At 37.0% G+C, this 25,544-nt stretch overlaps 1 protein-coding gene across 3 annotated transcripts in view; it reads left to right on the forward strand.

Moving 5' to 3' along the window:
- Window positions 1-25,544, forward strand: part of LPP (LIM domain containing preferred translocation partner in lipoma) — a 715,816-nt gene that overhangs the window by 329,116 nt on the left and 361,156 nt on the right. For all 3 annotated transcript variants that reach the window (XM_030822968.1, XM_030822969.1, XM_030822971.1), the window contains one exon: window positions 257-369. In XM_030822968.1, coding sequence (XP_030678828.1) covers window positions 257-369 — 113 coding nt within the window. The remainder of the gene's footprint in view (window positions 1-256; window positions 370-25,544) is intronic.

Below are 25,544 nucleotides of genomic sequence, written 5' to 3' on the forward strand. Positions count from 1 at the left end.
TGCTTAATATATTGACCCCTCTAGACTAGCTTTTATACCATTTCTAAATATCAAATCCGATACTCTTTCTTCTGAAAGTTAAGACTACTAATTAAGGCTACTAATTAAACTAAGATGGGGAATAATTTCTGCACAACACAAAAAATTATGTGTCAAAGCCAATTATAAAGAAGTAAAATGCCGGCAAATATATCATAAGAGTACTATATAACATTGCATCCTTATTAACTTCATGTTGTTTACTTCTTTTCTGTAGGTGATTTTCTTCCACCCCCACCTCCACCTCTAGATGATTCCAGTGCCCTTCCATCTATCTCTGGAAACTTTCCTCCTCCACCGCCTCTTGATGAACAGGCTTTCAAAGTACAGGTAAGAGCTGAAGTTAAAGTCATGTTTATAAGCCATCCTAGGGAGCTCATGAATTTCATGATTGTTTCTGTGCTGGATAAACATTTATCCAGAGCCTATTGAGAGCTTTACAACTTACGAAGATCTAAGGTACTTTAATGCAACATACCCAACTCAAGCTTCCCAGAGTTCTGCTGGCTTACCCTCTGAAGCCCTCGAAATACTTTTGCCTACTAATTTTGTTTCAGATCCCAAAGCCATTTTTTTTTTAGGAATACTATTTGAGAAGGCAACATTTCCTTGTTATTTTGGAGGACATACAGCCATATCTTTTTATTGCCATGTTCTCTATCTACAAACATTGCATTCAAGTGAGTAAGGCTGACATTTTAAGGTTGTAGTTGGTTAATGTGGATCCGTTTGGTCAGCAACATTTTTCTAGCAAAAGCAACATCAAGTATCCTTAGGATTTTCTCTTCTGGGTAAGTTCAAGGGTGCACATTATACATATCAATTATATAGAACTCTTGGGTTCCAGAGAGTGGTAATTGCAAAGTAACTCGGGGCTGGAATCAGATGTGACATTAGAAGTGGTTCTCAGACTGTGATCATAGATAACTGCTGAAAGCTGCCACCATTTAAGCTGAAGAAGTTCTTTATGTCAAGAAGAAAATCTAATAAAGTAATAGAATTATTGTTATAGTTTTAGGTGTGACTATGTTCATATAGATATATTGAAGAAAAAAATGAGTCTTCTTTGTCTTTCAGAGAAACATTGGAAATATTTGTAGATAAAATGGAATGGCGTCTGGTAATTTTTTTCAAAATAATAAGGGTTGGAAACTATTGAGTGAGAACATGGGTGAAATAGGGTTGGTTATGATTTGATAACTGTTGGGTGCATGGAAGTTTGTTCTGTTATTCAGTCTACCTTTTAAAAAATATCTAATATCATTTGTGGAACATACAATATACTGACTTATTGCTCATTAATTTTTTCATTTGTTTTACAGTATTATTTTTTCTTTTTAATTTTTGTAGCTACAAGTAGGTATATGTATTTATGGCATACATGAGATATTTGGATATAGGCATACAGTCTTTTAAACATATACCTTTGTATATGTTTAAAATATCCTATAATAAGAAGTGTAAAAGAGAAAAAGTCTTAGGGAACAACTGCTTAAATGGTTTGTTCTATTATTTGCCTTTCTTTCTCCTAAATTTGAGGTTGAAGGAGACAAAGAAAGAAATGATTCATTCGCTCAACAAATATTCTGTATTCCTATGTGGGCATTATTCAAGCACTAGGAATGTTATAGCAAAAAAGGCAGACACCACTCTATCCTCAGGGAACGTAAAAGTTAGTGGGACTAGTGGAAATAAACAAGATACATAACATTACAAAGTACATTAGAATGGATAAGTGGAGAAACAGGGATGGGGTCAAGGCTTACCTACTAGGATAGGCATCATCAATATGGCCCCACTGAGAAGGCGACACTTAAACGAGGACTTGAAGAAGGAGAGGAGGGAATGAGCTCTAGAGATTTCTTGGGGAGTGTATTTTCATATAGTAGATATTAAGAAGTAGAAAAGGCTTTTGATATTATCTATCATTTGAAATCAGTAAATTGCAGTTATAACCAGTTAAGTACCAATTCAGTTTCTGGAGTCTAGATCTTTTAAGGCTATTAAAAAATATGTGTATTGCAAATATAGGCCATGAATTTCTTGCATTTTATTTTGGTGTATACTAATAAAATCAACTATCAGATGCCAATGATGAATGAGAATCCTATAAAGTTTGTATTTATTTTATGCAACAGATAGAACCCTTGGCAAATAAAACCAATATGAGTGATTTTTCTTAGTTTTAGTCATTTTTTAATAAAATGAAGAAATCCTTAGCTTTGGCTTTAATATACCTTTGGTCCTACTTTGCTGAGGTTGGCTTTTTGCATATTGTTTAATATGTACAATTTTTAAAGTCACTGACTCTGTTTCCTCTCTTAGATTGTCATAGAAACTATTTTGTTGCATTTTAAATCTTTAGTTCTCACAATGTTGTTTGAAGTAGTGACAGAAGACTCGTGATTGAAAACTAGTTACGTAGATTATTCTAGTTGTGTGATCTTGAGCAATGCATGCTGAGTCCCAGTTTACCCTTCATTAGAAACAAAACAAATATATATACCTCTTACAACTAAATGAAATACAGATGGATTTGAAAGTATTAAACTGAAAGGGCTATACAAATATTTTGATGTTATCTTAATAATCACTATTAATATGTAAGAAGAATAGTAAGGATTTTCCAGTGGGTTCCATTAAAAAATTCAAACATGGGGCTTTCAAAAGACAATGAAGAGTTTTTTTCGGGTGGACCTTGTTCTGTTAGAGTACTCAAGCCATGGCTTTGTTTTTGAAGAGGAAGGAAATAAACAAAACGCCTGTTGCCATGTTGGCTTCTGTTCTCTGTAAAACAGAAGGGAGGAAGATAAAAAATAAAATACAGTTTGCCAAATGGAAAAGGACAAATCTGGGAGGGAGAGGCCTGTTATTTTTGAGACGCTTCATATGGAAGATTGTTGATACGTTCAAAAGAAAATGAACGTGCCGTCCCCTTGTGTAAAAGTGACTTAGATGTGATAGTGTCTTGGCCCTGCTCTGGCCCAGGTTTGTACCACCTATAGAAATGAGCCATGGTAGAGCCTAAAGTAGCATGATCACTGGAGAAAATTCTGCACGTTTTCCTCTCAGCTATGGTAAAACCTCATGTTGCCAAGTCCAAATTATAGCTGGTAAATGTGTGTTTTTATGTAGAAGACTGTTTATGTTTCCAGCCAGATTTTCAGGTCAGAGCCAAAAGAACGTCTACTAAGAGTGATTATAAGAGTTGTAAGATTTTGAGAGCAGAAAGGGACCTTAGAGATCATTTAGTTCAACTCTGGCACCAGGCATCTAGTTACAGTCCTTTTAAGTATTTGCTAAATTAATTTCCCTTTTTTTTTTTTTTTTTCCGAAATGGGGAAACTGAGATCCAAGAAGGGATGGATCCTCTGGTTTCTGACAGAGGTTTTATTGAATCTGAAAAATCTTGACTCCTGGCCTTGACCCAGATGACCCATGAACTTGGTTTTGCTTTAGTCCCCTAGCAGACTGCAAGGCTCTGAGATTCATTGCAGAGGGTTACACGTTTTTATTTGGAAAGACCAGGTGACGCCGGAATTTTGCTTGGCTGTCTGAATTTTTGATATATGCTATAAGCTTTTATTTCTTCAAAAAAGGCAAATAAATATTTAGCCTTAAGGATTCTTGGTTTAACAATTCTCATTTTCATGTGGAAAGATGAAACTTGGAAAACAGGTGAAGGATTTGCTTTTCCATCAGGATCAACGTGACCTCCATGCCTGTGATGTTTGTAGTGACACTTCAGCCATCACTTTGTTAATTCATTTGTTCTTCATTCATTCAGTGTAAATTGAATACTTCTTATAAGTAGACATATATGCTAGTGACTATAGCCTTAGAACTTGGCATCATAGGTTTAATGCTCTGAGTCTCAGTCTTGGGACGGTCAGTTAGTTTTATTTATTTACTTATTTATTTATTTTGAGACAGAGTCTTGCTCTGTCACCCAGGCTGCTGTGCAGTGGCCTGATCTTGGCTCACTGCAACCTCCACCTCCCAGGTTCAAGCGATTCTCCTGCCTCAGCCTCCCAAGTAGCTGGGACTACAGGCGCCCACCACCACTCCTGGCTAATTTTTTGTATTTTCGGTAGAGACGGGGTTTCACTATATTGGCCAGGTTGGTCTCAAGCTCCTGACCTTGTGATCCATCCGCCTTGACCTCCCAAAATGCTAGGATTACAGGCATGAGCCATCGCACCCAGCCAGTTATTTTTATTCTTATCTGACCCCACAGTTGGTCATTTCTTCCTCTTTTCAGCCAGGCCATGGGCAAGTATTAGTATTATATAACATTGCTTAGGGTAGTTACAAAGAAGATACGTGTCTCAGAATTTTGGACTTGCAAGAGAGTTAGAGTTAATACATTCAAGTTCCTTTCTATTGTTTGAATCTTGTAATTTTTTCCTACATAACAAAATGTTTATGGGGAATTATGATAGGTGAGGCAGTGCTGCAGGATAAGGGGATGGATCAGATACTCAGAATCATGTTCGGAAGATGCATATACACAGTCATTTAAGTCGTTTTATGGTAAATTATGCTTTAGTCATCATACGTTGATCAGAAGCATAATCTAAGTCCTAAATTAGTGGTGGAGAGTGAGGGAAGTAAATTAACTGTGATTGGAGAGAGGCAAGAAGGATTCATAGAAACAATTTAAATTGAACTGAACTTTGATGGCTGGGTGGGACCTTAATTTTCAGATAGGGGAGTAGATTTTTCAGCAATAAAATAAAAGAATTAAAACACAGAGGAAGGAGAGCTCAAAGTAAGTGTGATAGGCCCTGTGTTTCTAGCTGTGGAACCTACCCTTAGTTCTGAAACCACTGACAATTTATTGTACGGGCTTGTTATTATTTTAAATATAAGGGTGATATCCCCAGAACTGTTGTTGGATGCCAAGTGATACTGTTAACATAAATTAAGGCAAAACATGTTGCACTTGCAGGAAACCCCATGCAAACAATTCTGAGTTGTCTGGTAGACTTCCTTCAGATCCGTGGGGACTTACCTGCTGACATCTGATGGCTTTGAATTCAGGGGCTCAATATTTAACTTCCTCTTTTTATGATATCTTTGTTCGTCTTTTCTTGGTGACTTCCAGTTGACAACTTCTAATTCTGCTTCTCTGTTTGTTTCCCAGTCCTGTGGCTTGCTTTTATTTGCCTACTATTCAGTATTTGCATACCTCTGGTTTTCATCTCTCCTTTTCTGTTTGGTCCTGCAAAATGGCCAGGCTTGCTAATGTAACTCCAGGCCCTCCTCATTAGAAAACAGAAGGGTTTTGTGCATTGGTGATTACTTCAAATGTTAAACATTTCTCTTTGTTATTGAGTAGAAATGTGTCCCTTTATGATATCCTCACATTGATTTCTTTTCCCCTTTTAAGAAATGATGCAAAGTCAGAGGAATGATCAGGCCAGGAGAGAGATAGGTGCTGCATGTCTCAAGGAGTTGATGAGTAAAGCTACTGAAAGATGTTACTTTTCAAAGGAGTAAGCATAGAGTAACCTGAGCTGTGCCCAGAATTAGTGGAAAAGTAGAGAAATCTCTGAAATGGTTTATTTTAAAGTCAGCCTCCAAGCGCTCTTGAGCATCTATTCTTGTGAAAACAATTCAAAGCTCATATATATGTATGATGAATAGTGGCTTATAATCTTTTCTTTTTTGAGACAGAGTCTTGCTCTGTCGCCCAGCCTCTGCCTCCTGGGTTCAAGCGATTCTCCTGTCTCAGCCTACCGAGTAGCTGGGACTTTACAAGCACGCCCCGCCATGCCCGGCTAATTTTTAGTATTTTTAGTAGAGATGGGGTTTCGCCACATAGGCCAGTCTGGTCTTGAACTCCTGACCTTGGGTGATCTGCCCACCTCGGCCCCACGAAGTGCTGGGATTACAGGTGTAAGCCACCATGCCCGGCCTCATTTTCCTACTTACTAATTTTACGTGTTTAGTTTAACAATGATAATTTGAAAATCAATTCAAGTTTTAGCAAAACTGGCACTGGAATTTTTTTTTTTTTTTTTTTTTTTTTTGAGATGGAGTCTCGCTCTATTGCCCAGGCAGGAGTGCAGTGGTGTGATCCCGGCTCACTGCAAGCTCTACCTCCTGGGTTCATGCCATTCTCCTGCCTTAGCCTCCCAAGTAGCTGAGACCACAGGCGCCCACCACCACGCCTGGCTAATTTTTTTATTTTTAGTAGAGACGGGGTTTCACTGGGTTAGCCAGGGTGGTCTCCTGACCTCGTGATCCACCTGCCTCAGCCTCCCAAGTGCTGGGATTACAGGCTTGAGCCACCTCGCCTGGCTGGCACTGAAATTTTTGTCTTGTGATTCTTGTGATTCTTGTGATCTAGGACTATCATGGTCTCAGGTATAGAACAACAGGATTTTACTTTTAGACATAAAGAACTCAAACCCACAGTATGGCCACATTCATTCATGAACTCACAGAAATAGCCAGCTGAACTGGCTTTACGTGGGTTGGACCACCTTATCATAAAAGTCTGTCTTTCTGCTGCCAGTTAGTGTGATAGAGGAGGAGGAGGCTGGGTATGGAAAGAGATCTCGGCTGTGGAGGTTAAGAGTAGAGGTAGTGGACAGTGTTGCCAGGGCAAAAACAACGTGGTCAGCTAAAGCTTTAATGTATTCTAAAATGCTTGTTTTCTATAGGCTGAGAATACAAGGATATCTTGATCCATGAAAACATACCAAAGAGGTGATTGAGATGCTTATTTCTTCCTGGCCCTTTGCCTAGTTCCTTTTGGGTCAGCAAGCCCCAGTTGATTTGTAGCTTGTTTGTGACTCTGACAGCAACAGTAGCAGCAGCAGCAGAAGAAGCAGTAATAGCAGGAGCAGCTTGCTTTGCAATTATTTCCTACTTTTATTCCACATATGTAGGTCATTGTGTGTTTATTAAGGCTGGGTAGGCTTTTAGGCATGTCACTGGCTCTGGTCATTGTGACTTTCTAGAAGCGAATGTCACAGTTTTCCTGGTTGCTTTTTGCTCTTAATCATCATCTGATTGGTTATTCAGATAAGAAGATGGACATTTTTGTTGTCTGGACTTGTAAAAACCCCTCTGACAGTAGCCGACCTAGAGTCCAGGGGAGTATTCCAATATTTCATTTAGCACTAGGAAACTTTTCATGGAATATCATAGTTTCTCTTCTTTACTTTTTAAGAACTTAAAGAGGTAAAACTTTCCCCTGGGATTGATAGTGGAGTATGTGTACACATACACATACCCACCTACTCACCTATATCAACCTGATTACCACTGCCACTACTACCTTGAAATAATCTGTGACACATTTATACTCTCTGCAGTGAAAGATTGGTTAACTGCTGGACAAAAAAAAAAGTCTTGTGGAGAATTGATGGTGGTTAGTTCTGTTGAATGTAGGGATTACCAATGAGGTTAGCTTTGCCTTAGCTCCTGAGTTTCTGTATAGGGAGTAATATACTATGCTTGCATATTTCAGAAAATTTCCTTTGCTCAAAGTTAAGTGAAACTATAGTTGGTTCTTTTTGAGTCAGTGAAAGTTTTATCCCAATTTGTCTCTCCCATCAAGAGTCTTAGTGGTTTCTTCAAAGGTGAAATGTACTTATTGTTTTTTTTTATTTTAACTTACAAAAAAGTAGTGGGTCTTTTTCTACTTATAAAAAAGTAATGTCAGCCGGGCGTGGTGGCTCACACCTGTAATCCCAGTACTTTGGGAGGCTGAGGCAGATGGATCACCTGAGGTCAAGGAGTTTGAGACCAGCCTGGCCAACATGATGAAGCCCTGTTGTTACTAAAAATACAAAAATTTGCTGTGTGTGGTCGTGTGTGCCTGTAATCCCAGCTACTCCAGAGGCTGATGCAGGAGAATTGCTTGAACCCGGTAGACAGAGGCTGCGGTGAGCTGAGATTGCACCATTGCCCTCCAGCCTGGGTGACAAAAGTGAAACTCCATCTCAAAGAAACAAACAAACAAAAACAGTCACGTAAACAAATCAAACGACGTAGATTAGGTATTTTCAAATTTATTTCTTTATGAGGGAAAAATTATGATCTGCTTATACGTCCTGCTCCCAATAAACACGCCAAATGATGCTTGAACATTCTTTTCCTCCGTGCTCCATCCCACGTTTTATTAAAATAATTTGGAGAATATGTTGTAACATTTTTAACTTTATAGTAAATCTCTTTTGAGAATTGTTTCTTGCATTAAATTTTATAACCACATTAGTAATAAACTGTAACTTTTACCTGTTTGCTGTGCTATTTTCTATTCACTATTTTTTTTCTTGGATTCATCATCTTGATTCTTTTCTTTTCTGTTCTTTTTTTCTGCCATAGTACTTCATTAAGTAATTTTATGGGAAGGCTACATGCATGATGTATTTCCTGAGTCTTTGTATATCTAAAATGAGTTATTATTGCCTTCACATTTGAGTAAAAGCTTGGCTATAAGTAGAATTCTCGGGTCAAATTTGCTTTCCTTCAGTATTGTACCAAGATTTGCACACTATCATTTAGTATCATTTAGTATTCAGTGCAGCAGATGAGAAATCTGATGCCAGTCTGATTCTTTTTCCAGATTAGTAAATTTTTCTTGTTTGGTCTATAGGCTTTATTTGCAGGATTCAGCAATTTTTCCAAACTGTGTCTAGACACAGCTCGCTTTTTACCTATTCTGCTATTTCTACTCAAGTCAAGGTTTTCTTTATCTACATGGAATTTTCTTCTTTCTTTTCTTCTTTTCTTTTCCTTTTTTCCTTTCTTTCTTTCTTGAACTCCTGAGCTCAGGTGATCCTCCTGCCTCAACCACCTAAGTAGCTGGGACTAAACATGTGTACCACCATGCCCAGCTTGCTTATTTATTTATTTATTTATTTATTTATTATTTTATTTTTGTAGAGACAGGGTCTTGCCATTTTGGCCAGGCTGATCTTGAACTCGTGGCCTCAAGCAGTTCTCTTGCCCTGATGCCTCTCAAAGTGCTGGGTTTACAGGTGTGAGCCACTGCTCCCAGTCAAGATTTTCTTATAATATGTTGAAAATACATTTTAATCTTTCATTCACCTTTTTCTTCTTTGTGAACTCCTACTATATGGAATTGGATTTCTTCTCTATTCTTCATATTAGTTTTCTTTTTCCAAGAGTTCTACTACATGGAGGGATTTCTGTTGCTTACTTCCCTTTTATATTCTTAATTTTTGTGGTGATAGTCTGCTTTTGACTTATAAATGCTCTATAAAACTGAATTTGGGGAGAATATTTGGTAGGAGTGTCTCTGAATATCTGTTGTTCAGGGTAGCTAGCTTGCATTTAAACCTTTATCTTTTATCTGAATTGGGAATATATAGTTATTTAAATGCAAGGTGGCCATAGGGTATATACATTCAGTCTTCAACCAAACATGTAATTAGGGGATGCAGGCCAGCAGAAGAACTGTCCTTAGATGCACAGGTCAAGAGCAGACTAGCAAGGTTAATCTGGGTCCTCAAGGCTAATGGTTTGGGGATTCATAGGCAGGTAGCAAAGCCCCTCCCTTACATGCCATGCATGTATGCCAGGTGAGGGCCACAGGAGCTGTGGCCAGCCCTTACGTGTATTGGTCTCTAGTTGAATTCTCAAGCCCCTTCGATTTCCTCCCTCATTGTGTTTTCATCGGTGACTTTGCTTCTTAATGACACACTGTCACCAGCAGTGCTGGGAATTGTGGCAGAGTCCTTTTTGTTAGAAAGCATAAACTCATTAAATCAGTTAACTGCTCTTTTGATTGACTTTCATTAAATACTCCTAAGGTCCATTCTAAAGAGCCTTGCCCCACTCCCTCACCCTTTTTGTTGTGGCAGTTCCTGGTATCCTGCTCAGGTCCTGGTATCTTTTGCTGTGTATCTCAAGCTCACTTTGCTGCCTGTGAGGAGTTCATCACAGAAAACGTGCTCTCTGATAGCATTATCTAAGCCAAAGAAAGCTTCAGAGACAGCATAATGCGATGGTTAACACTGCAAGTGCTCTTCCAGGCTTCCTGGGTTCCCATCTGGCTTCCTGCTTACTAGCTGCATGACTGTAGCGTGCTGCTCAACCTTTCTGTGGCCCACTTAAATCCTCTGTAAAATGGGTGATTGATTGTTGTGAGGTTTCAAAGACATAATGCACGTAAAGAATATTTTATGTAATTGACATGTCCTAAAACTTAGTAAATATTTTCACTGTTGTGATATTTTGGGCTAGCAGGTCTCTGTGCTGGCTTTTGCCACAGTTGTCACTGACATTTGATTTGCACCATGCCTCCTCAGAGTTCACCTGTGATCCCATCCCTTGATATTATAAGGTTCAGGATTTTATATATATATGTGTGTGTATATATATATATACACACACATATATATATACACACATATATACACATATATATATACATATACATATATATATATTTTTTTTTTGCAAAAGAAATACTCCCACAAACTTCCTCTGTAAAATGAATGATTGAATTAAATAACTATGTAGATCTCTTACAGCTCTAAAATTCAATGCCTTGGTAATAAAATATCACTTCTTTGTAATTTCATGGTGATTTATAATTTGCAAAATACATTATAACAGCACAAGTGTAATTTAACTAATGAAATAAAAATGAGGATCCAAGAGTTGCAGGAACTTGTTTAGATCTCACAATTGTCATGAAAGCAGTTACTTATTTTTAAATAGACAATAACAAAATCATTTTGGGGACTTTTTACAAACGAGAGAACGTAGATACTCTTAAATCCTCAAAAAGCAGGCAGTGTAATCAATAATATACGTTGATGTTTAATAACCAGGAACCTCCGAGGTAGTTTTCTTTGTAAGTCGTTAGTGGAAGATTAGCACATCTTCCATCCCGGCCTCTAGCATATTTTCTGACAAACCCCTCGTAGATTGTATAATATACCTTTTATCCATGGATTTGGTAAGGAAGCCCTATTGGGCCCACAAATCTTTCAGTTCTTTTGTAATTTACATAATCCAATCAACAGGGGCACAGACACACCTTGTTCTGAAAGAAGGAGTAAAAGGGAGTAGAGGATGCTGACACCAAAAACCTAGGGCACTAACTCATATTTTATCTCTGAATATAGTACTTTGAAACTCTAATGTTTTAGAAAGGTTTTCTGTTCATAGCTGATTTTGCTTGATCCATTCAAAAGTTAAGCATTTTTATACTCTTACTATATAACTTAAAATGTATTATAGCATGGGGTGTTTATACCAATCCTTGAGGGCTTAAGCTATTATTATCATTATTTTATCATTAGCTTTTGTGAGTTTGACTTGTACAGGGCCTCCTAGCCTGCAAATTCCAAAATTGACATCTTTTTTTTTTTTTTTTTTTTTTTTTGAGACAGGGTCTTGCTGTGTTGCCCAGGCTGGAGTGCAGTGACATGATCTCCACTCACTGCAGCCTCCACCTCCTGGGTTCAAGCCATTCTCCCGCCTCAGCCTCCTGAGTAGCTGGGATTACAGGCACATGCCACCACACCTGGCTAATTTTTGTATTTTTTTAGTAGAGACGGGGTTTCACCATGTTGGCCAGGCAGGTCTCGAACACCTGACCTTGTGATCTGCCCACCTCGGGCTCCTAAAGTGCCGGGATTACAGGTGTGAGCCACTGGGCCCAGCAGACATTGTTTTTTTTAATAAAAGACTTTCATATACTTTAGCTAGCTTGAACCTTTAGACAACTTCTGCAAAGGCAAAGGTAGGGAGGCTTCTCCATCTTGTATCAGCGAAGGCTCTGGGGCTCTGAGGTTAAGCAGCATTCCAGGTTTCCATGGCATTAACTGTCCCAGGCAGGGATGAAGCTCTCTGTCTTTTTGAGACGTGCCAGTCCATTTCTCTCTCCATTGCCATCGCTGCTGTATTGTTACTGTCCCTTTATATTCATTTTTAGTGAAGGAAACAAAACAGCAGTTGTCACTTTCCTTTCCCAGTAGTTTCATTATTTGCTCTCACCAGTTCTGTTGCAGGATCCTCTATTGTAATATTGTCTTCAGATTTTAAAAAATCTATCTCTACATACTGGAAGAAAGCACTGTGGTGGAAAATACAGGAAAACTGTGTACAGACCTGTTAAATGGAAATGTTTTCATAATTTTTAGTTAGTTTTATTTGTATTTTACCAATAAAATTTAGTAAAGATGTCAATGTCAATCTTTCTTACTATGGAAATAAGTAAAATTTCGCCAACTAGTGGAAAAAAAGTTTCTGTGGCAGTTTTTTTTTTTTAAGAAATACGGGATTGATACAAGAATGAGAGCATTAATATTATAAGAAATGCAAGTTTTCTGTTATTTTTTGAAATAAAAATTTGGTTTCTGAGAGCCTTAAAAAATGAATAAATTCCCTTCTTTCCTGATAGTTTTTGTTGTTCCCTTGGGGATTAAAGGAGTGTGAATGTATCCTACAGCCACTTCCTCTCTGAACTGTAGATGACACATCAGGATGTGATTTGGGGTAGATCAAGCCTTGGAGTCGAATCTCAGTGTCTTTAGCCGTGGAAGTGGTATGATAGTATGATAATTCCACATGTCCTGTCTTCTGGGCTTTTTGACATTCATAGCATTTCTAAACAAGTGAAGGATTTATCTTAACAAATAAAATTTTAATATTTTTTCATTATTCTTGAGCTTTAATTCTTTCCATTAGAAATTATGTCATCCCCATATTTAGAGCAATGAATAATTGCATAACTTTTAAATTGTGTATTGGACGGTATGGTGTATATTGAAAAGAGAATGAAAACTATCCCCTGAACAGAGATTTACTGATTCAAGCCATCACTTTCTATAATATATGCACTTCAGAGTGAAAATTCAGTGTCAGAACTTCATAGAGTGTCTGGCCAGCTAGAGTTAGGTATTTCATGAAGAGATGATCAAACAATTGAACAGAAAATACAGCAACCAGAAGAGTATTTCACTGTGCACATTCAGTAGACTTCATCATTTTTATTATCATTTTATATCAAGCCATTTTGTAAGTAGAGATGTGTCTAGAGGACTGTTTTCATTTCCTTTTAGCTCATTGAAAGTCATACAGTGTCACTTTAGTCATTCTCTTCTCGCCCAGTGGGGATAGAAACCAGTTTTGGGCCATGGCAACTATATAGAAGTATTTTCATAGAGTTACAGATTTATTAAATGAGACCCTCTCTCCTCCCCTTCACACCCACTGTGTTTCTGTCTATAATGAGGATTTAAGCAACAGTCCCAACATGAACTAGCTCATTTCAGTACTAGGGAAATGGCTCTTGCATGGGTTTACCACCTCCTCTGATTCTGGAACAACTGTTCTTTTTCTGACAGCTTCTTCTACCTCTTCCAGGCAGGCACAACTCTTGATGACTTGAACCTCCTATGTTCTTTTTTTTTGTTTTCCCCATCTTGTAAAATTATGGTAAAATACACATAATATAAAACTTACTATCTTCACCATTTAATGTTCTGTTCAGTAGCAATATGATGAAGTACATTCCTATTGTTGCAACTATCACCAGTATCCATCTTCAGAACTCATTTCATCTTGCAAAACTGAACCTCTATACTGCTTCACCAATAACCCCCCATTCCACTCTCAGCCAGCCCCTGGAAACCACCATTCTACTCTCTGTCTCTATGATTTTAACTTCACAAGCACACAGTAAAATTGTAATCATATTGTACTTGTCTTCGCAACTGGCTTATTTTACTTAACATAATGTCCTCAAAGTTTATCCATGTTGTAGCATATGTCGTGCTATATATATGTCATGTTCTGCTTATCCATTCTTGTTAATAGACATTTGGGTTCTTTCCCCATTTTACCTAAAGTGGGGATAATGCTGCTGTGAATATGGGTGTACAAATAACTCTTTTGGACCCTGCTTTCAGTTATTTTGAGTATATACCCAGAAGTGAATTGCTAGAGAACATGGTAGTTCTATTTTTAATATTTTGAGGAACATTCATACCATTTTCCAGAGCAGCTGTATTGTTTACCTTCCTCACAACAGCACACGAGTTCTGATTTCTCCACGTCCGTGCCGACACTGTTTTTTGTCTTGATAATAGCCATCCTAATGGGTGCGGAGTGATAGCTCATTGTAGTTTTGATTTGCATTTCTCTAATGATTACTGATTTTGAGCATCTATTCATGTATGTATTAGACATTTGTCTGTGTATATATCTTTGGAGAAATGTCTATTCAAGTTCTTTATTCATTTTTGAATTGGACTTTTTTTTTCTTTTTGAGTTTTGTAAGTTCTCTATATATTCTGAATATTAATCCCTTATCAGATATGATTTGATAATACTTTCTCCCATTTTGAAGATTGCCTTTTTACTCCATTGATACTGTCTTTGATTTTTAATTTCTATGAAATTTGATTTGTCTCTTGTGTTATCTGTGCCTTTTGTGTCATATTAAGACATTCATTGCCAAATTCAATGTCATGATGCTTTTGCATACGTTTTATTCTGTTCTACAATTTTAGGTGTCACCTTTAGGTCATGGATCCATTTCGAGTTAACTTTTATAATTATGCTAGGAAAGAGTCCACCCTTACTCTTTTGTGCGTGGATATTAAATTTTCCCGGCACCATTTGTTGAAAAGACTGTCCTTCCCGTATTAAATGATCTTGGTGCCCTTGTAGGCAGTTACTTGAACATATATCTGAGGGTTTATTTCTGGACTCTCTCTTATGTGTTATTATGCCAATAGCACACTGTTTTGCTTACTTTAGCGTTGTATTAATTTTTGAAATCAGGAAGTGCCCGTCCTCCACCTTTGTTCCTTTTTATTCAGGATTGTTCTGCCTATTTTAGGTCACGTGATATTCCATATGAATTTTAGGATAAGTTTTTCTACTTTTTAAAAAATGTCACTGGGATTTTGATCGGGACCGCATTAAGTCTGGATATGATGTTGGTTAATATTGACATCTTAAGTTATATTAAGTCTTGCATTCTATGAACATGAGATGTCTACCATTTATTTATGTCTTCTTCAATTCCTTTCTGAAATGTATCCAAGTTTTCATTGTTCAAGGCTTTTAACTATTTGTTCACGTTTATTTCTAAGTATTTTGTCTTTTATTTTTTGATGCTATTGTATATGGAATGATTTTCTTAATTTCCTTTTTGAATTGTTCATTGTTGATACAAATGTAAGCGATTTTTGTGTAGTAACTTTATATGCTCTACTTGGCTAAATTCACTATTTAGTTCTAATAGTTTTTGTGTTCAATCTTTAGGGTTTTCTACATATAAGATTATGTCATCTACAAGAAGAGATGATTTAATTCTTTCTTTTTAATTTTGACACCTGTAATTTTTTTTTCTTCCCTGATTACTCTGATGAGGACTTCCAGTATCACACTAAATTGTTATGGCAAAAGCTGGTATTCCTAATCTTAGAGGAAAAGCTTTCAGTCTTTTATCATTGAGTATGATTTTCTCTGTGGGTTTCCATCTGTGGCTTTTGCTGTGTTGAGATAGTTTTCTTCTATTCCCAGTTTGTTGAATATTTTTCTTATGAAAGGATATTGAATTTTGTCAAATGCTTTTCTGTGTCAATTGAGAAGCTAACTTTTTTTTCATTCTGTTAATATAATATATAACCTTGATTTCATTTTGTTTGTTGAGTGTCCGTTCATTACAATAATAAATCTCACTTGACCATGATATATAAAACTTTTAATATGCTATTAAATTTGATTTGGGATATTTGATTGAGGATTTTGCATCAATGTTTATTAGGGATATTGTTCTGTAGTTTTCATGTAATATCTTTGTCTGACTTCGATGTCACAGAATGAGTTAGGAAGTGTTTCCTTCTTTTTAATTTTTTGGAAAGATTTGAGGATAATTGTTGTTAGTTCATGTATCAGTGCTTGGTAGAATTTACTAGTGAAGCCATAGGTTCCAGGTTTTTTCTTACTCAGATTTTGGATACTGATTCAATCTTCTTAGCATTCATAGCATATTCAGATTTTTTATTTGTGGTTTAGTCTTGGTGCATTTTGTGTTTCTTGGAAATTTCCCTGTCATCTGGGTTATCGAATTTATTGCCACACACTTGCTCATAGTACTCTCTTAAATCTTTTTTATTTCTGTAGAACTGTTAGTAATGCCCCTACTTTTATTTTTGTCTTTTGTAGTTTGAGTCTTCTCTCTCTCTGTCTCTCTCTCACTTCATCTAGCTAAAGGTTTGTCAATTTTGTTGATCTTTTTTAAGAACTATTGGATTTTGTTAGTATTCTCTATTATTTTTCTATTCTCCATTCTACTTATTTCTACTCTTATCTTTATTATTTCTTCCCTTCTGGTAGATTTGGGTATAGTTTTTTTTTTTCTTTTTTTCCAAGTTTCACAATCTGTAGATTTAGGTTGTTGGTTTGACATCTTTCTTATCTTTAAATTTAATGGTGTATAGCTATAAATTGCCTCATTAGCACTGTTTTCATTGTTTCCCATATGTTTTGGTATGTTTTCTTTCGTGTTCATTCCTTTTTAAGTATTTTTCTATTTCTCTTGTGATTTCTCCTTTGATCCATTGTTTGTTTAAGAGCATATTATTGGCTGGATGCAGTGGCTCACACCTGTAATCTCAGCACTTTGGGAGGCCTAGGTGGGAGGATCAAGAGGACAGGAGTTTAAGACTAGCCTGGCCAACATAGTGAAACCCCATCTCTACTAAAAAATACAAAATATTAGCCGGGTATGGTGGTGGGTGCCTGTAATCCCAGCTACTCAGGAGGCTGAGGCAGGAGAATCGCTTGAACCCAGGAGGCAGAGGTTGCAGTGAGCTGAGATTTCGCCATGGCACTCCAGCCTGGGCAACAGTGCAAGACTCCGTTAAAAAAAATAATAAAAAATTAAAAAAAAGTGTATTAATTACTGCAAATTTGTGAGTTTTGCAGTTTTGCTTATGTCTATTTATTTCTAATTTTATCCCATTGTACTCAGAGAAGATACTTTGTATGACATCTACTTTTTCAAATCTATTCACCCTGACTTAGTTTATGGGTTTATTGACGTTCTATCCTGGAACATGTCCCATGTGCACATGAGACGAAGGTGTATTCAATTGTTGTTAGGTAGATAGTTCTGTAGAGACATATACAGAACTATCTACCTAACAACGATTATAGGTCTAATTAGTTTTGTTTGTTGTTCGAGCCCTCTATTTACTGACTCATTTACTGTTTGGTTGTTCTATCCATTGTTGAAAGTTGGACATTGAAATCTCTATTTTATACAACTATTTCTTCCTTCAATTCTGCTAATTTTTGGTTTATATATTTTGATGATCTTTTATTAGGTGTATATACATTTATAATTGTTACATATTCTTGCTGTATTGAGCCTTTTATTAATATAATGTTCTTCATCTCTTTTTTGTCTTTTAGCCTTTTTTGACTTAAAATCTATTTTGTCTGATATTTTGCTAGTGTGCTTTTTGTGGGTTACTATTTGCATGAAATGGCATTTTCTGTCCTTTCACTTTTAAACTGTTTGTGTCTTTGGATATAAAGTGAGTCTCTTGTAGACAACATATATTTGGGTTATGTGTTTTAATTTATTCTGCCAATCTGTCTTTTGACCAGAGAATTTAATTCATTTACATTTAAAGTAATTATTGATAAGCAGAGAATTACTTCTTATTTTTCTACAGATGCTTCTTAACTTGTGATGGGTTTATGACCCATTAAAACTGTCTTAAGTTGAAATAATTGTAAATTTAAAATGCATTTAATGTACCTAACATACCAAACATCATGGTTCAGCCTAACCTGCTTTAAACATACTCAGAACACTTGCATTAGCAGACAGTTGGAAAAAATCACCTAATATAAAGCTTATTTTATAATAAAGCTTTAATTATCTTATGTAATTTATTGTATGTTCTACTGAAAGTGAAAGACAGAATGGATACTTCAATTATCATGTTTAATGAATGTGTATCACTTTTACACCATCATATGGTAAAAGAATTGTAAGTCAAACCATAAAATTTATAAGATTATAAAACCATTTGTATTTATTTTCTATATGCTTTATAGTTTCTTTGTCCTTTATTTCCTATGTAATTGTTTTTTGTGTATTCAGTTGATTTTTTTTAGTAAAATACTCAAATTCCTACCTGATTTCCTTTTGTGTATATTCTGTAGCTGTTTTCTTTGTGGTTACAATGTTATAACACTCTAATTTGAAGTCATACCAGCTTGACTTAGATAACATACAAAATTCTGTTCCTTTTTCAGTTGTTGATGTAACAAAATTATATTTTTATGAATTGTGTACATAACAACATAAGCTAATAATTTAATACACTCATCTCTTAAATTATGTAGAAAACAAAATTGGGTTTACCAATCAAATTACAATAATATGAGATTTTAAACTTGTAATTTAAAAAAATTATTAGTTTCTTAAGTCATGTAGAAAACAAAAAGCAAAGTTACACATCATGATTACAATGATGTTACCTTTTATAAGTGTCTACCTATTTGCCTTTTCTGACATCTGTATTTCTTTGTGTGATTTTGAGTTACTCTGTAGTATCATTTCTTTTCAACCTGCAGGTTTCCTGTTAGCATTTCTTGCAGGACAAGTCTAATGGTAATAAAGAACTCTCTCACCTCTTTTTTTCTTCTTTTTCCATGACTGGCATTTTGATTTTCTTTCTCACTTTTAAAATAAAATTTGCCAGATGTAGGATTCGTGGTTGATAATTTTTTTCCTTTCAGCACTTTGAATATATCGGCCCTCTGTTTTCTGGCATCTAAGGCTGCTGATAAGAAAACTGGATAGTTTTATTGAGGATCCCTTGTATGTGATGAGTCACCTCTCTTGCAACTTTCAAAATTCTCTCCTTGTCTTTGTCTTTTGACAGTTTAATTATAAGGTGCCTCAGTACTGGTCTGTTTGAGTTCATCTTACTTGTACTTTTTTGAGCTTCTTGGATGTTTATACTCTTGGCTTTGATCAAATTTGGGGGAGTTTTTGGTGATTATTTCTTCAAGTATTGTCCCTGCCTTTTCTCTCTGTCTCATCCTTCTGGGAATTCCATGCTGCATACTTTGGTATGGTTGATTGTGTCCCACAGGTCTCTTAGGCTCAGTTCACCTGTCTTCAACCTTTTTTCTTTCTGATTCTTAGACTAATTAATTTACTTTGACCTCTCTTCAAGTTTTCTGATTCTTTCTTTTGCCTGTTAAATCTGTCTTTGAGTTCCTCTAGTGAATTCTTTATTTCAGTTATTGTAATTTTCATTTCCACAATTGCTTTTTGCTTTTTTTTCTTTTTCTGTATTGATATTCCCATTTTATTCATGCATTGTTTTCTTAACTTTCTCCTTAATTCCTTTAGTTCTTTCAGCATGTTTAAGACAGTAGTTTTAAAGTCTTTGTCAGGTAGATCCCCCATCAGGTATTTTTTAGAGACAGTTTCTGTAGGTTTATATTTTTGTTTTGAGTAGACCTTGCTATCCTGTTTCTTTGTATGTCTTTTGATTTTTTGTTGTTGTTGAAAAGTGCATATTTGAAATTAATAATGTAGAACCCTGGAAATCAGATTTTTTCTTTTCCCCAAGGTTTACTGTTGCTGTTTTTGTTTTGTGGGGTTATTGTTGCTGTTCTCTGTGCTAAGTATTAGCTTTTTTTGTTAACTTGTGGTCTTAAGTATTTTCTGAGCTGCATGTTTCCCTGGTTATGTGCCATGACTTTCTCATTTCCTCTGTTGTTTTCAAATGCCCTGGTTATTAAGGTCTGTCTCCCAAAATGAGAAAAAATAAAAAATAAAGGAAGAAAAAAAAAAAAGGACTGGCCTTTTGAGTCCCGTGGAATTCACTTCAGCTGGAGTGAGAGGGGCAACATTAATGATAGTTGCCCCTTTTTCTTTATGTGTGTGATTAAAAGCAGCAATTAATGTTCAGTGCACAGATCCTTGACATATGGAAGACAGGTCCTTTTTGCCCAGCTTGGATCATGTAAGCTATATGCAAGCTGCTTCAAGTACATGTGCGCAGATGCCTGCCAAGGATACAAGGTGTGGGGTATAGGTAGTTGCTATTGTGCTAAGATGTAAACTTTACCTAAATTAACCACAACTTACCATCTAAAGCTTCCCTCCAGAAAGTAGACGCCTTTAATAGACTCTGGACTTCCAAAACAAGTTGTTCATGTAGATGGTGGCAGTGCAATGGTTGTCTAGGTGGAAAGTCAGATTTCTGGTGCCTCCTGCTTTGCCATATTCTCTGAATCCCTTTCACTTCCTTTGATTTTTACTAAGCAGAACTAACTTCCTTGATTCCTCTGCTGTGCCTGCAACTATTCCTTTTCTCCCTTCTTTTTCCACCCCCTCCTCCTTTCTCCCTGTCTCTAAATTTAGGTGCCCACTCAGAGTTCTCGCTTTGACCTTCTGTTTTCTCTCAGTGGATGTCACTACTCTAATAGGATCAACTTTGATCTTTCCTTATCTAATTATTTGAACTGCTTGTGACTTGGTACTGTGTTTTCCTTTGACAAGTTTTGTTTCATTTGTCCATGAGATCTTTTCATAGATAACTCCTGCTTTTCACTTTCAATGTATCCCTAATTCTACTCATCATCTTGCTCAAAGGCTTACATTCTGTTAGACATACCATTATACTTTCTAGTCTTGCCAACTAAACTGTGTTCATTGATGATATATCTTGCTTTCTTTGTATATCTATCACCAAGGCTTACAGGATTATTTCAATCTCTTTATTTTCTTGCCCATCATCCTAGTTCATATCTTCTGGGTTACAACCTACTCATTGCCTTCATTCTATCTTTTTCACATTCCAACTGCATACCTATAACCACTTAGTGGTTAAAAAAATATCATTTTCTTCCTCTGGCTTTTTATTGCATGCCACGTTAAATTTCTCCTCTTGGTTAATTTTTTAGAGTACTCTATGACCTACCTCATCGTACGTAGCCCACTGTATCTCCCACTGTGTTTTTTATACAGTCCTTGCTCTTTCGAAGCTCATATCCTCATTGTCAGCTTCATATGCCAAGCCAATTTTTCTTGTGTCTTTCTCGATACCTGATGAACCCTCATATCCTCATTTTTAAAAGCCTAACTCTACTATTTTACTCATATGTGTCTGACAACTGGATCGTCTTGATCTCTCTCTTCTCTGCATCCTCAGTCTTTTGATTGAGTCATGTGATGTGGTGACATGAGCCCAGGGTTTAGGGCTAAGAAGCCCTGCTGTGTTGCTTATCACTGCATTTCCCATCTTTACATGCAAAAATGAGGATATTAATAACAATTTTTAGAAGGTTATTTTGAGAACTAATTAAGATAATGAATGTAAAGTATTCAGCAAGTGCTGGTTCAGAGTAAAGGCTACTATGAGTCCATTAATAAATGGATTTATTAATGCTGTTTAATTTTTCTGCCACTTAATATATACCCTTTTGTGGGGTAATGTAATCATTGCATGTACATTAATCTTGCCACCAAACTTTTATTTTATAAAGCCAGAATCATAAAATAACATGGGAGACTTGTAGAAATTATTTAAAATCACAAATCGTAGAGCACCAGATTTGACATGGTCCTAACCCCTCTGCCCTTTCTTGTAATGAGGAAACTGGAGCCTAAATTTCTTAAGTGAACTGTTCATGGTGACACAGTTACTAGGAGAGCTGGCCCTAACCACCATTAGAGGTTTCTGGACTCCCAGGCCTCTGCTCTTTCCATTACCTTCTTGTTGATTTATTTTAGCAACTGCCTGAAGGCAGGATCACAACACATATTTCTGTATCACCCATAACCTTTATTTTAATTTAATTTTATTTTTTTTGAGACGGAGTCTCGCTCTGTCGCCCAGGCTGGAGTGTAGTGGTGCGATCTCGGCTCACTGCAAGCTCCACCTCCTGGGTTCACACCATTCTCCTGCCTCAGCCTCCTGAGTAGCTGGGACTACAGATGCCCGCCACCACGCCTGGCTAATTTTTTATATTTTTAGTAGAGATGGGGTTTCACTGTGTTAGGATGGTCTCGATCTCCTGGCTTCGTGGTCCACCCACCTCGGCCTCCCAAAGTGCTGGGATTACAGGCATGAGCCACCATGCCCGGCCCATAACCTTTATTTTATTGCGAGAAGATAGAGTAGCTACTTGATTGATATTTGTGGCTTGATTGAGCTATTCTTTCTTCGACTGGGCAATAGGAATTCTCTGGGAAAGGACTATGAAGTCTGTATACTTATCAGCCTTTTGATGCTTTTGGGGCTGTTGTAAGCATGTAAAGGGTTCATTGTGCACTGCTTCTGTATACTGATTCAGGGTGGTGGGGAGAGGAAATGGGAGAGGAAGTTATATACATCTTGAGCAAATCAAGCTTTTCTATTTTTAGTCCTTGCTACTGTTTGGAAAGTACAGCCTCTGTTCATGGCAGTCTGGCATGTGTTTCCTTAGTGCCATTTCGAAAGGGGGAAAAAATAAATATGGGAATTTTTTTTTTTTTTGTAGTGAAAATAGTTACTCAGTGAAATCACATAAGTTTCCCGTTTTTCTCTTGATGAAACCTCAAACCCACTAGGCACAGATTCCTCAACCTCAACTATGCATGTGAAAGGCTCATGCAGAACAGGAGACCAGAGTCAGCAAAACCTTGTATAGCAAGATAAGCTGTGTTGCCCCGGAGAAACGTGGGTGGGTGGCGGGGGTGGGGAAGGCAAGGAAGGGAATGGTGATGTTCTTTCATATTTAGTGGGGAACTTGGCCAACTACCAGATCGTTGCCCCCTGGAAAAGGCTGAAACCTGAACTAAGTAGATAAAGAGACACATAGCTTTGCAGCTTTTTGCTTAAGCTGTTCCTTTTGCTTCAGTTTCTCTCCTTGGTAAAAGTTTCCCTGAGTGCTTTATAGCTACTCCCCCAATTCAAATAAATAATTTTTCTTTAGTAGTTGTGATGGCATTTGGGGGATTTTTCCAATCTAAGGCTATATCATTAGGACACAAGAAAGAGCCTTATGCTAGTAAATAAAATGATTTGATCTGTATTTAGATGGATTGCTGTAACATAGTGGTACTCAAGTGATCAGAAATGGTAATGACAGAATGTCTTGGAGTCACCTTCAAGGGTCCATTGAGGCAGACAAGGACCTTAACCAAGGTGGTGGCCATGACCATGGGGAAGGGGAACATGAATCAAAAGCAATTTGGAAAGAGGGGGCTTATGGGAAAGAGAAGAGTCCAGGATGCTTTGCAGGATTCTGACTTTCTTCTGGGAGAATACATATCCTTCCTGTCCTAGTATGTGGCAAACAGAAGAATCCTTTGAAAAAAAATGAGGACTTTGAGGCAAGTGTGATGTGAACGTTACTAGAGGAAATGTTGATACCAATGAACAAATATTGCCCTTTGGTAATGAAAGGGACTATACAGTCTCCAGACATAAACAGCTCTGCCTAGATAAAATTGTAGCAGTAGGGTGAGAATAATGCATTGCTATAATTAATGCTAATTTGTGGATATTGCTGTATTGTTGTCATTGTTTTTTAATTGAATATGTATTAAGCTCCAACAGGGTGCTATGAATAATGCCAACTTATAGTTGATTTATGAGAACACTCAGAAGACTTTATTAACACCAATAAATGGAAACTCAGCACTCTTTCGAGGTGGTAAACGTCTTTGCCATTTCGACAAATGAGGAGAAGTGAAGTAGACTGTGTTTTCTCTGTTGGCACTGTGGGTGAGAACACAGAAACTGTCGAATGAGAGAAAAGTATTTTCCTTGTGCCCTGGAATTGGGTTAGAATACATTAGTAAAGAATTCTTTAATGTGTTCAGAGTTGTGGGATTTTAATTAAATTGTTCCAGTTATTGTTAGCACTTGGATTAGCAACTGGCAACCAAATTCTAGGCCAGCAGATTTCAAATTTAGCATGGACAAGAATTGGGGTGAGGCCGATGGGTTTGTTAAATGCCGATTACTAGGCACTGCCTTCAAAGGTTTAGATTTGGTAAATCTAGGAGGGGGCTTAAGAAAATCTTATGTTCATGGATATCTAAGGTGCTTCTGTCCTCAAAAGTTGCTAGCTTCCTTTCAAAACTGCAGTATTTTCTTATTTTAGGACGTATCTTTGGCCACTAAAATCTAGCTTCACCTGAGACCAAGGGCTTTTTATTTAATAGCTGCAAATTCTATAACACACCAAGTGTAATCCTGTAATCCTCTTTTATACGGAACATACCACCAGAAAACATGTGCAGAAGACTTACCGTATGCTTAGCATTCTAGTGGACACATGATTTCTACTACCTTATTTCACCTGGTCTCCAAAGTGTCCCTGTGGGGTTGGTATTATTACTCCCTTATTTCATAAGAAGACACTAAAACTAAGAGTATACAACTTGGTCAAACATCACATCCAGTTTAATCCTTTCTATCTTAACCTGGTTAGGCATATATTTTACTTTAAGGGTGAACAACAGGTGGGATTCTTTTTGTCACTGACAGAGTTTGTGGTTGACAATAGAGCCTGTAAACTTGGCTTAAGTCGACCTATCCCATAAAGAAAAACATTCACATTGGAACAAGGGAGAGGTGAAAAGGAAAGTTGGAAGTGAGTAATTCAACTTTTCATTTTTTTTGTCTCCTTCCTTCCTTCCTTCCTTCCTTCCTTCCTTCCTTCCTTCCTTCCTTCCTCTCTCTTTCTCTCTTCCTCTTTTTTATTTATTTATTTTATTTTATTTATTTATTTATTTTTTTGAGTCTCACTCTGTCGCCCAGGTTGGAGTGCAATGGCAAGATCTCAGCTCACTGCAAACTCCACCTCCTGGGTTCAAGCAGTTCTCCTGTTTCAGCTTCCCAAGTAGCTGGGATTACAGGTGTGTGCCACCATGCCTGGCTAATTTTTTTTTTTTTTTGCATCTTTAGTAGAGATGGGGTTTCACCATGTTGGCCAGGCTGGTCTCAAACTTCTGACCTCGTGATCCGCCTGCCTCGGCCTCCCAAAGTGCTGGGATTAGAGGCGTGAGCCACTGCGCCCAGCCTGTCTCATTTCTTTAATAGAGGTACTGAACTGTCACTGAGTAAATAGTAGACATTTGATTATTATTTGACTCTGAATAGTCTTTGAAAAAAGGAACATTTCGTAAGAAAGCCTGAAATGAGACATGAGCAGAATTCTGGGGTATAGAAATGATTTTTAAGTTGAGACAAGAATAGTGAAGCTTGAGACGACATTATTCCTTGCCTCCTGTAGGCTTCCTTCAGCCTCCACCTAGCAAAGGAACAGTCTTGTCATAGCAGTCTGTTGCATTGTATTCCTTGGGTCTAAGGCAGAAATGTATATGTGCTCCAATAACCCTTGTTTGTTGTGCTGTGGAATCACATTCATTTCTGATTAAGGTGAAATCAGTAGCTTTCTGATATGGTCTCTCACTTGCTTTTTATCAATGGCAACCTTTTTCATAAAAATAGGAATTTCTGCTG

This window comes from Nomascus leucogenys, chromosome 11, assembly GCF_006542625.1.
Source record: "Nomascus leucogenys isolate Asia chromosome 11, Asia_NLE_v1, whole genome shotgun sequence".
Classification (NCBI taxonomy): Eukaryota; Metazoa; Chordata; class Mammalia; order Primates; family Hylobatidae; genus Nomascus; species Nomascus leucogenys.